Below are 12,417 nucleotides of genomic sequence, written 5' to 3'. Positions count from 1 at the left end.
AAAACAAGTTGTAAGGCATAAATATCGTTTGATACACGAAATAAAGTGAAATATCACCTAATTATATTTAAGATTAATTTATATTATGTTTGACTAATGATATACAGTTAATCGTAGGATAAATTTATATTAATATAATTTAATCCCAATCTTAATAACGGAGATCACATCAAAGTGGAGATTTTTTCATTCCATCTCTCAAGTGAGGAAAATCAATAATCCCGATATAATTTAATCCGCGATTGATTCAATAGAATCACACGCACACTTTAACCGCGAGTGTAAATAAAAGCATCGAGTATGCAGGTTCTATATTATATAAAACCAAATCCCATGCCTTCTATAAATAATTAAATTTTGTCAATTATAAAATGCCACAACTTTTTATTTTTTTGTCCGTTTTCTATCTATATATTTATGGTAATTAATTAATTATTACTGATTCTTTAAGTAATAATTAGTGAGTTCTGGTCTAATTATCCCATTGTTGAACTAATCTGGATGTTCAAAATTTGTATATATTTGGTAATTAATTGACCTTTCCTCTTCCAGAACTCTCCTTCTCCTTCTCCTTCTTCTTCTCCTTCTTGTATTCCTTTCTTCACTGTAATGGAAGCTCAATAACTTTCATTATATAGTGAAGAGAAGTATTTTCTCAAGAAAAACCCAAAGACCCAGATGAAAATGGGTTGTTTGGGGTTTGATTTTTCTAATTTTCAATCGATTACAGCATTTTGTTTGTTATTGATGCTTGGGTTTTCGTTTTCCCCAATTGGGTGTCTAGGGATTCGTAGTTTTCCTGAGGAAAGACGATTTACAGAAGCGCCGGAGTATAGAAACGGCGTTCAATGTCCGGTGACGGCGGAAACTCAAAATATGGTTCATGTAGCGATGACGCTTGATTCAGAATATCTCAGAGGATCTATGGCGGCTATACACTCAGTTCTCCGTCATTCATCTTGCCCTGAACATATCTTCTTCCATTTCATCGCTGCTGAGTTTGACCCGTCTAGTCCACGGGTTTTAACCCAGCTAGTCCGATCTATATTCCCTTCACTCAACTTCAAAGTCTATATATTCAGAGAAGATACAGTTCTAAATCTCATTTCATCTTCGATCCGTCACGCACTTGAAAACCCATTAAACTACGCCCGGAATTACCTCGGTGATATGCTTGACCCGTCGGTAACCCGGGTCATTTACCTCGATTCCGATATCATCCTCGTCGATGATATCGAAAAGCTATGGAAAACCCCTCTTTCCGGTTCCCGAATCATCGGAGCACCAGAATACTGCCATGCAAATTTCACGAAATACTTCACCGATTCTTTCTGGTCCGACCCGGATTTACCCCGGGTATTCGGGTCACGAAACCCGTGTTACTTCAACACCGGTGTGATGGTAATGGATTTGCAGAAATGGAGAGAAGGTGATTACCGGAAAAAGATAGAGAAATGGATGGAGTTACAGAGACAAAGAAGAATTTACGAACTGGGTTCATTGCCGCCGTTTCTGCTTGTTTTTGGTGGGCTCGTCGAGCCCATTAATCACCGGTGGAATCAACATGGGCTCGGCGGCGACAATGTAATGGGCTCGTGTAGATCATTACATCCAGGCCCAGTAAGCTTGTTACATTGGTCTGGTAAAGGAAAACCATGGGCCAGGCTTGATGAAAAAAGGCCTTGTCCATTGGATTATCTTTGGGAGCCTTATGATTTGTATAAGCCCAAGCCCAAATCAAGGCCCAATTATCAAAGGAGTAAAATGAGACTTTATCAACATCATAATTTGGATTATTCTAGTAGTAATATACTTTTTGGTTACTCCAATTATTTCATTTGATTTTATTTTTTTTGACAAGGTTGATTTAAGTGATTCTTTGATAGCCTTGTACATGATTAGTTGAAAAAAAGAAAAGGAAAAGAAAGAGTGATAGTGAAAAATTAATGTGATTTGTTTAGAGACTAAAGTTGATTACACGAAATTTTATTACTAGTTCCGTGGACTTGGAACAATTTTTGAGATGGTTTTAGTTTGTTGTATTTTATGTATTCACTATATGTTTGATATTCATGTTGAGTTGGACTAAATTTGAATTCGCTTGTGAAAGTCTCGAAGAAAAAAGAAATTTTACATATCATTCTATTGCAATCATGGTCTAGTGTATTTTTTGATTTTCCATTTGCATACTCCATATATAATAGAGATAGGTTAATAATGTAGCTAGACCATTGACATGGATTGTGCTGTGGTGGTGAGACTGTTTCATTCTTGATCAAAATTTTGCGAGTCTTGAGTACGAAACAATTAATGCGTGATTCAGATATAATTGAAGCTCCAATGTTGAAACTAAAAAAAAATAGCTAGACCAAACTTAATAATATTTGAAATATGTTCTACTAGTCATTGGACTATTGACTTACTAATAATTAGCATAATCTTAGCATCTCTATATTTCAGCCAAACCAAGAGTACTTGTTGAGTTAAATTACGCGCATCTCTACTAATTTATGGTGTACATTTGCATTTTTAATGCTTCTTTCGTGGCTATTTACTAGTTCATTTTAGATTTGTGCGTGTTTTAAGAAATAATGAGTAATATAAATATTTGATCACAATATTCATATTAATTAACATATAATCTTATGTCTTGAAAAATGATTTAAGAAATAAGTAATTATTGTTGAGAGAAAAATCTGAATAATATATATATTTTTTAATATGTTAAAAGTGACAAGTATAAATAATCCAACCTATCAAAAAATAAGGAAAATTTACTAAGTTACACCATTTGTTCAGTTTTACTTGTCTACTTTAGACTTTACATCCCTTAAAAAATGATTTATATGTGTATTTTACCATAACGACCATATTAGTTGACATTAAAACATCAGAAAAAATAATTTTTTTTCTCAATATGTTGAAAGTGATAAATAAATAAAAAATTATTTTTGAAATTATAGACAAGTAAAAATGAACGGAGAAATTTTTTCGTTGGATTCCAATCTTCCATGACTCTTCTAAACTTTATTGGTGTTGTATTTTATGTTACTTTATCTAAAAAAAGGGTATCTTAACAACAAAAGCTTATTTAGCTTTTGGTCCTCTTGATTAGGTAATGTTAATAATTGTAGTAGTTGTTTATGTTTCTTCTTTTGTGAAGTCTAGAAATAAATAAATAAATAAATAATGTGATTAGGAACTTTATTTTTTAATTCATTATAGAAGAGAATGATTGATTAAGACTAATTAGGGGTGTTGACAATGATTTATAACGGCAAAAGGAAAATAATTAAGTGTTAAAAAAGGGAGGTGTCCAACTCATAAGAAGAAACTTTAGTTGTTACTTGGCATCAAAGTTGTTTTCAATCAATTTTTCTCATTTGGAGGTTCCTTACAATAGAGATATGCTTGAGATATATACCATTTTGATTCCAATCTACGGTTCGAGATTCTAATTCTTTAAATAATTGAATTTCAAATTAATACGTAGTAACTTGTATATATTGAATAATTTTTTATTAATAATATAATCAAAACTATTAGATTCGGTTGAAATTATAATTGAAGAGCTATCATTGTTCTTGATTGCAATCACACAANTGTCTTTTCCTTCACAATTTACTCAATTTGTTAATTTCATATCAATATTCCAACCAATATATAGATATTATTATGAAATGTTTTGATATTCAGATATTTTATCAAAATACTACACAATTTGCAAAAATTATGAACAATGTTTAGTAAATATTATTTTTGTTTCCATTTATATGACAGTGTTTGATAGAGTTTAAGAAAAAAGTTAAGTATTTTAAAAAAAAACTGTGATCTGATCCAAACCAAAGTATAGTCATTTGTATGATTATAAATTATCTCATTATAGGTAAAATGAGAAATCTCAAGTTAATTATTTTTATATAATAAAGTGTAATAAAAAAAAGGGAAAAAGGACAAATATACCCCCGAACTATCGTAAATGGTATACAAATACCCTCCGTCATACTTTTCGTTCACTAATGCCCTTGCCGTCCAAAAAGTAGTGCACATTTACCCCTCACTATAACAGAAGGCTTATTTGGTACACGTGGCGCAATCCTGCGGCTCAGCCCGATTTGACCAAATAATTAACCCAAAATTCAAATATCCACCCATTACCCATTTAACCCACCCGACCCATTACCTACACAAATAACCTATCTAATAATCTAAAGAAAAATTGCATTCTCTCAAAATCTAGCGAGATTACTAAATCTACATGAATTTGCAAACTCAAACTTAATTCTCCAATAGTCTGCCTAACTTTGTCCTAAATGGGGGAAACATAGTAGTCAGAAAAACAATCAACACTTGAACTGACAAAACAGATCCTCATTGCAATTTATCAAGAAAACTATCACACAATTTCAATATTATTGGAATCAACACATTTACGAGCTTAAATAACTCGAACTCAATTCAAAGTTACAATTTTTTACACCCTAATTAGATAGAAAATCACTATTAAGCCACAACTAACTAGCAAACTCAAAAAGGGGAAATTCAAAGAAACTATTGTAATTTCAGAAAAAGCGAAACACTAATATGTAATTGCATTTCCTAAGAAGAGCATCAACAATCTGTCTTGTAGAATCATCTGTTTCGATCCACAAAACTCTAAAAACCATTTCAGTAAAAAATCTTTCCCATTTCAAGATTGAAGAAGATGTTGCAGCAACAAATCCAGCCCCTGTTTCCTTATTCTTGTTCATATTTCCACCAGCCTCTGTTTCAATAACCATATCTTCCCTTCCTATAACCTCCAAATCACCTTCACTACTCACAACAACCTCACCCATTTCTTCGATTCGTACTTATGTTTCACCAAAAAAAAATCCTCATATTTTATCCAAGTGGAGGAGAAACAAAAAGAAACAGTAAAAAAGCACTATCTTTGGTAAAGATACAATAAGTCATCTTATAAAATGCAAGATTTTGGAAATTCAACTTAGGTTTACATTGGAAAATTGATCTTATCGGTCATGTGGTAAAGCTTTTGTTGAAATCTCATGTTAATTGCTTCTTTTCTCCTCTCAACAAGTAAATTCACAAATGCAAGCATGGGTTTCATCGGGAGGATCTGAAACCCATGCTTAGATTAGGTTATTTGTATGGGTAATGGGTATATCGGGTAGGTTAAATGGATAATGGGCGGGTATTTAAATTTTGGGTTAATTATTTGGTCAAATTGGGTTGAGCCATAGGATTGTGCCACGTGTATCAAATAAGTCTTCCGTTATAGTGAGGGGTAAATGTGCACTGCTTTTTGGACGGCAGGGGCATTAGTGAACGAAAAGTATGACGGAGAGTATTTGTATACCATTTATGATAGTTCGGGGGTATATTTGTCCTTTTTCCCTAAAAAAATATCACATAATTTGCGACCAATAGAATATCTTTTAAAAAAAATTCTTACATCTACTAATTATCAAATATATTTCAGAAAATTCTTTATTTTGTAAGAAATATTTTCTAAAAAAGTTTCTACACTACTAAACACACACAGTCTAATTTCTCTTGGATAAACGATAAGTGTTTTTAAAAATATATATTACTAAGTGTATTATAATAATTATGTATAGATTTTTTTTCTTCCAACTTGTTCATGTGTATGAATTCAAGAGTCCATTATCTTAGTAACATGATTTTGTAATTTCAAAAACATAGATTTACGATAGTCATATTCATTGTGCTTTAAAGTCTGACAATAAAAAAAATTATTAGAAACATCGATTCTGTAAATAAACTCTACAATATATGAATTTAAATTTATTCAAATTTCAATATGACTATCGAATATCGATCGATAAATAAAAAGAAAAGCATTGATACCCTCATGTGAAAGCTTAGAGACTTGGGTAATTGCATATTACTTACTTTTTTTAATTGTCAATTAAATAAATTCTCAAGATGACGTCTCTTCACATGCTTTGTATAATTTCAACAAAAATAAAATTAAATTATTGAGCATATAATATATTTGCAGGTATCAGATTCGAGTAATATAATTGGCATTTATAATGCAATTTGCACTTTAAAAATTATACTCTGATTGTTGGAATGTGAGGTGACCAATAAATTTATAGTGTGGATTTGTCTGTCCTCTGGCTATGTTCTGATTTAATGCTTGTATATAAAAGGCAAGTACAATGAGAATTATTTCGTGTTCATGTAAGATTCGAAAAATGTCACACTTCAAAGTTATGATACAAACAGTTTATCTAAATGTCAATATAATAGATTTTATGGCTTAAACTTGTAGTCGATACATTACATAGATACAATTTTGTTATTGTTCGACGTAAGACATATAAACATGCCCTTTAATTTAAGCTTTAGCTGAATTATTATAAAACTAAATAAGTCGACACGTACATATTACGAATTAAATCTCACATAATTTACAATGTAGTTATCTAAATAAGTAGACAATACACTATATAGTCACCAGGAACCATTTGACAAAGGCAGGCCAATTTGTTTAATAAAATTAGTACAACACACATGTGACAGTTGGCACGTCATTATACACCCAAACCTACAACCTTTTTTTTTTCTACAAATTAATTGAAATAACCCTAGGCAAACTTTAATTTACTCCAATAATAAATAAAATTATTGAAAGAAAAAATAAACATATATATATAGATATATACTCAACAATAACCATGTCAAAAAACATAATCATCCTCCAAGGCTTGCCCTGATTCTCGTAACATCCTGATCGTTGATCTGAAATAACTTTTTAGATACTTCATCTGGCATAGTTGGGCCTGTCGCGAACGCGGCCGGGGAAGCCATTTGGACACCAGGGTTCTGGCTACTCAGCCCAGACAAGGCCAATGCTTGCACCTTAGAGTCAGTATTATAAAGAAAATGGATCATACCTTTTGGAAAAACAAAAGAATCTCCTGGTCTTAATTTTTGGGTAAATAAGTGATTTGATGTGTTAATAAATCCAACTAAAAGTGAACCCTTTAGTAAAATAGCCACTTCTGAGGCTCGAGGGTGGGAATGAGGGGACACAAGGCTATTGGGACCAATGTCTATTCTTGCCATAGTGAGTCCTTGAGTGTTCATACCTGTACGGACGACAAAATTAGTTCATGAATATATGATCTGGCGTTCAATCTGCTTAAAATTAACCCTGAATATATGACTCGTCCAATTCGTTTAAGAACTTGTTCACGTATTTATTTATCCCATTTTGATTCGTCGAATTCAGTCTATCTAAAAGTTGGACTGATATATAACTCAAATTGATCCATGATCAACCTTATCAAAATATTTGAGATGATTACGGGCATGAACCATTCGACTATTTAGCTTACAAAATATGCACGTGTATAAATTATGTATACTTATACTAAATATACATAAAATATACATGTAATATACATGCATATACATAACACATCCGCAACTTCTTATTTTTTTGTTAGATATATTCTAACCTTTCTATAAGAACATTTCATTATAGTGGTCAAGTCTCTTTTGGAATCTATTTTCATGTTATATTATATTATACGTTTCATATAACAATATTTCACTACAACAATAAAAAAAACCTAACCAGGCAAACGACATTAATATTGTTACAGAAAGGTCCGACCGTAAATATAACCATAAAAAGGGAAATACTGAATGATTAAACAAATTATATAAAAACAAAAAAAAAGAAATTAAATCTTGAAAAGACTTGTATGGATTTTGTTGTGACCTATTGTTTAACCCATTTTGACCCAACTTATTTCAGTCCAGGTAACTTTTTGATCAACACATACATTAACTCAGTTCATTTTGACCTCAACCCACCCATTTAACACCCCTACGTACCTGGCAAATTGAAAATTGTAGTAAGTGTCACATTGAAACCAAATACCATGCCAATTTTACCAGCCTTGGACAATGCTGATGTTGCAAAATGGGAAATATCTACATTTTGTGGATTGATACATGGCACACCATTATAAAAACTTTCTTTTTTGGTATCAGCCACACAATAATCTTGGAGTGGATCCGGATCGGATCCAACCCAGCCCAATAAAACAACAAGTACACTCATACTAAATACTATAGTGCTAGTCTCCATTTTGATTAATTTGAACATCATTATACTAATAAATGACACATATATAATAGTTTTTGTTAGGTAAGAAAATGTTTAATTGACATGTTACTTGGATTAGAGATTGAGTAGCTTAAGAGCATTTAGAGGAGGAAAAAACAAGGCAAAGATGCTGATAATGACCAAAATTAGAAAGTTGAGGGACCACAAATGTAAAGTGCAAGGTTTATATATAGTATAGTTTGGGTGACTTTTCATAACTTGATTGGTTTTTTACATTTTGTTTGGAGGGTTGTTACCTATTGTTTCTTAATGTTTCATATCGTATTATTATATTGTGTCGTATTGTATTGTTTTAATGAATACAAAGCTTAGATAGACTGTATCGTTCTTCGTTGTTACAAATTGTCACACATTTATAATTTGAATGATAAACCTATAAGAAAATTAGGGTACAAGGTAAAACTATTAAGAAAAGGTAGGGTAAAGGTCAAAACAAAATTATTAAATAATAAATAAAGACATTATAAGAAGAAAATATTAAGGTAACAACGCGATCACACCAAATTGGTTGTTACACAAAACGGGTCTTTTAGCTTTCGTTGTTATCTGACGATGAATTTAAACGATACAATACAATAAAATTTAAGTAACAGTCAAAACAAACATTATACTCAAACTAACAATGTAATACAATACAATACAACAGGTAACAACCATCCAAACAAGGTGTAATTAGCAGATATTATATTTTCTTTTGAGGGGCTTGATGTTTACCATGCAACTAATTCACTTCTTTAATTTATTTTTTTGGGGCCATGATATAAATGAGAACTTTTAGATCTTTGCTTCTAAGTTAATATATTAGCTCATCTTTAGATAACAGTCCATTGGATAGATAAGTAACTTATAGGAACCTTTACATAATATAGCCGTCACCTCAAAAAATGCACAAAGCATCCTGCGTTAGTGGGATCTGAAGAAGGGGCGTACCTCAAGGAATGTGATGTAAACTTACCCTAATGTAAGTAGGTCAATTGCAAGTATTAGTGGTTGCTTCTGACGCTCAAATTCGTGACTTATAAGTCATACGGAAACAACTTTACCGTTGCTCCAAAGCTCCCCTTTAACGAGCAGATGCATAATAAATATCACCTATTGGTTCTCATTCCAAAAAATGATGCAACTTACATGAGGGTATGCTTCAAGATTATTAAATTAAAGTGATTTATGGAAAACATGGAACTTAATTGATGATTTTTTGAACTCAGAATATCTTCATCTAACATTTCTATTTTTTTTTAAAAATAGAGTAATAAAAAAATGTTAAATTCTATGAACTCAAGTTATAACCTCACCATCTATTATGTGGATCAACCCATACTAGCTGAGTTGGTTTGGACTTTATAACTATATATATTTTGAATTACTATTTCTTCTACTACATGGCAATTCAACAAAGTTCACAGTAAAAAAATATTTTTTTAGTCTTTAGTCTTTATAAATTTTGGTTAATGTGCAGCATATAACCAATGAATAATCATTGTACGATATGTATATAATCGATGTATATACCGTTTACATTTATTATCCAATTGTTATACGTAGAGTATATATCAACAACGAGTACAATACATAACAGATAGAAATTTTTTAATCGATGGCTAAAAATGATAAGATATTAAAATGGATTATAGAGGAATTAAGCATTTTAACAGTGAAGGTCACATCAAATATCACATATGTCAAGAACAATATTAACTAACGACATTCTCTTTGCTTTATGGCCTTTTTGTAGTACTTCAGGATGGCCAGTGATTTGGGCCCAAATCAATGCCCACTAAAGTACATATTTCTCTATGGGCCTGTCACACAAAGGTCTGGCCTCTATTTTTTTTTTTTGCCTCATAAAACTTGATATATCCTAAAAAAATAGTAATAGTAAAAAATATATTTGGAAATTGAATTATATTTGGATATGAATTTATCTTGAAAAACAATTAAATTTTTGTTGAGCTCTAGATTAGTGGGCAATAAGATCCTTGGTCTCTTTATATGGTTTTGATAAAAATAAAAATAAAAATTGTGAGCTAATTATTGAGGTTGAGTTAGAACTTGTTTGAATGGGCTTATAACCATAAGTTAGTGATTCTAATTTACTACTTTGACATATTTTTGTCCTTTTGTCTAAAAAGCGGTGTGGGGGAGTGCTGATTCTCACATCGGTGGACGATGGGCATTAGAGTCTCGGGGCAATCCTCTCCTCATGAACTAGCTTTTGAGTCTGAGTTAGACTCAAAATTCATTTCCTTACATGGTATTAGAGTCAGGTCCAATCCAATTCATTATTTCACCCGATGTTGGGCTCCAATCTTATATTGTCCATGTTTAAGATGTTCAATCCTACGTGTGGGAGAGTGTTAAGTCCCACATCAGTGGACATTGGGGTCCATGGTATCCTAATATGGCGTTTAATAATCTTTACCTTATGAGCTAGCTTTTAAGATTGAGTTAGACTCAAGATTCATTTCTTCTTTTTACCAAATTTTGGGATTTTTTTAAAAAATCACTTGAAAGACTGATCTAAACTATATTTTTTTTCAAATTTAAAACTCATCATATTTTTTTCCTTTTGAAAAAGTCACTCCAATATATAATCAAACACTATTTTGATATGGACAAACATGAGCTAAGATTCCATTATTATTTGAGAAGAAGAAAAAAGAAGGAATTTTGAGAATTCATGTAATTGATGTACTTTTAAATTAATCATTTCACATAATTAATAATGAAGTAAAAAAACATAATTGGACAACGACCTGTAAAATGTTTGAGATTTGAATTTGTGATATGATGTTTCGTTGAGGCAGCTATAAAATATCAATATTAGGCTTGTTTGAATTATTATTTTTTGTTGCAGATAATATTATTATGCTCAAAATTTTAAAAAAATCTATCAAATCGTAGATATAATCTTAAAATTTTAAAAACACATCAAGTTAAATATTAAAAACCTTAAAAATATTAAACTCATAAAATTTATATTTCTTATTCGCCTATAATGTGCCATGACTTTTTACTTCTTAGCAATTGAACTATCCGTTTGAAGACCATATATTTAATATTAGCATATCGTGATTAGTGATACTATTCAATAATCAATATCTAAATCTACAACTCGATGAACAATTTTTTTAAATTATTATTTTTATATACAGTTCAATATTCATCAAAGTTATAGCAATTTGTTTAGTCTATAAGTCAGTATGAGATTTATCAATCTTTTATGTTCTCAATGAACTTTCATGTTTCTAGTGCTTGATTAACAATATTGTACGTAACAAAGACTTGGTCCAATTTATTAGATTATTACCTATTGCAAAAACATATTTTTCTATAATAAAATGTCATTTTTAATTTTATTTTTTTTATATACAGTTCAATACTCATCAAAGTTATAGCAATTTGTTTAGTGTATAAGTCAGTATGAGATTTATCAATCTTGTGTGTTCTCAATAAACTTTCATGTTTCTAGTACTTGATTAACATTTTGTAATTGTTCTCAAAATTGTAAAATGCAATTATATGTAACTTGATAATTATTTTGAAATCTCAAAATGGATTTGTGGCTACATTATGTAACTTTTCTAACTAATAAAGCTTTCGAAAAATTCTTTAATTTGTAGTAATGAAATTGTTGAAATCAATTTTAAATTTACTTTTGGCTAAATTATAAAAATTCTTGTTACTAATAATGTTTATGGCAGTTAGAGCTATCAATATGGCTGACCCACTCCATCCGGGATAGCTCATACATGCTTTGAAATTTGACGGGTCAGGCTGGGTTAACCCATTTTTTATGTGGGCTAGAAAATGGTCGGCCCAACCCACAAGTACTTGGGCTACGGGCTTGCCGGGCCAGCCCTCTTTACGTAAAATATATTTTTTATAATTTTTTAAATTAAATTATAATTTAAAAATATTATCATAAATATCAACAAGATAATATTACATGGTGTTAGTGTTTCTACTTGTTAATCAAATCCACAAATAAAATTATCATTATAATATTTATTAAGTTTGATTTCAAGTAAAAGCATAAATAGCTAAATAAAAATATAAACCAAATTATTTTTCAATGATCATAATAAAACACAAAAAACAATGACAATATTCCATAGGCTACGGCCTAGGTAGTGATTCCTAGAAATTTTAGGGAATTTTTATTTTACGTAATACGTATTTTATAAACATAATTTGTATTTAAATTGTAATATTTCAAACTTTAAACTGATTTTGAGTTTAGACTC

General features: G+C 30.6%; 2 protein-coding genes across 2 annotated transcripts; one reads left to right on the top strand and one right to left on the bottom strand.

Moving 5' to 3' along the window:
* The first annotated feature begins 392 nt into the window (after positions 1-392).
* LOC125867848 (probable galacturonosyltransferase-like 9) lies at positions 393-1,895 on the top strand. The gene has a single exon (XM_049548442.1). It carries the CDS (start codon positions 679-681, stop codon positions 1,840-1,842), a length of 1,164 nt encoding a protein of 387 aa, XP_049404399.1. The 5' UTR covers positions 393-678; the 3' UTR covers positions 1,843-1,895.
* A 4,792-nt stretch (positions 1,896-6,687) lies between these two features.
* On the bottom strand, positions 6,688-8,131 carry LOC125867862 (germin-like protein subfamily 1 member 1). The gene is made up of 2 exons (XM_049548453.1): positions 7,876-8,131; positions 6,688-7,121 (listed from the first exon to the last, which is right to left on the bottom strand). Exons 1-2 carry the CDS (start codon positions 8,129-8,131, stop codon positions 6,724-6,726), a joined length of 654 nt encoding a protein of 217 aa, XP_049404410.1. The 3' UTR covers positions 6,688-6,723.
* Between the last annotated feature and the right edge of the window lie 4,286 nt (positions 8,132-12,417).

The sequence above is a fragment of the Solanum stenotomum genome, chromosome 6, assembly GCF_019186545.1.
Source record: "Solanum stenotomum isolate F172 chromosome 6, ASM1918654v1, whole genome shotgun sequence".
In the NCBI taxonomy this organism is placed as follows: domain Eukaryota; kingdom Viridiplantae; phylum Streptophyta; class Magnoliopsida; order Solanales; family Solanaceae; genus Solanum; species Solanum stenotomum.
The sequence above is the reverse complement of the archived record's forward strand: the minus strand, read 5'-3'. Positions and strand labels throughout refer to the sequence as shown.

Bases quoted from the DNA above. Each gene is read 5' to 3' on its own strand.
- LOC125867862 (XM_049548453.1), bottom strand. From the start codon at position 8,131: ATGGAGACTAGCACTATAGTATTTAGTATGAGTGTACTTGTTGTTTTA. The intron at 7,122-7,875 runs GTACGTAGGGGT...TCGTCCGTACAG, and splicing joins TACAATTTTCAATTTGCCAG to GTATGAACACTCAAGGACTC.
- LOC125867848 (XM_049548442.1), top strand. From the start codon at position 679: ATGAAAATGGGTTGTTTGGGGTTTGATTTTTCTAATTTTCAATCGATT.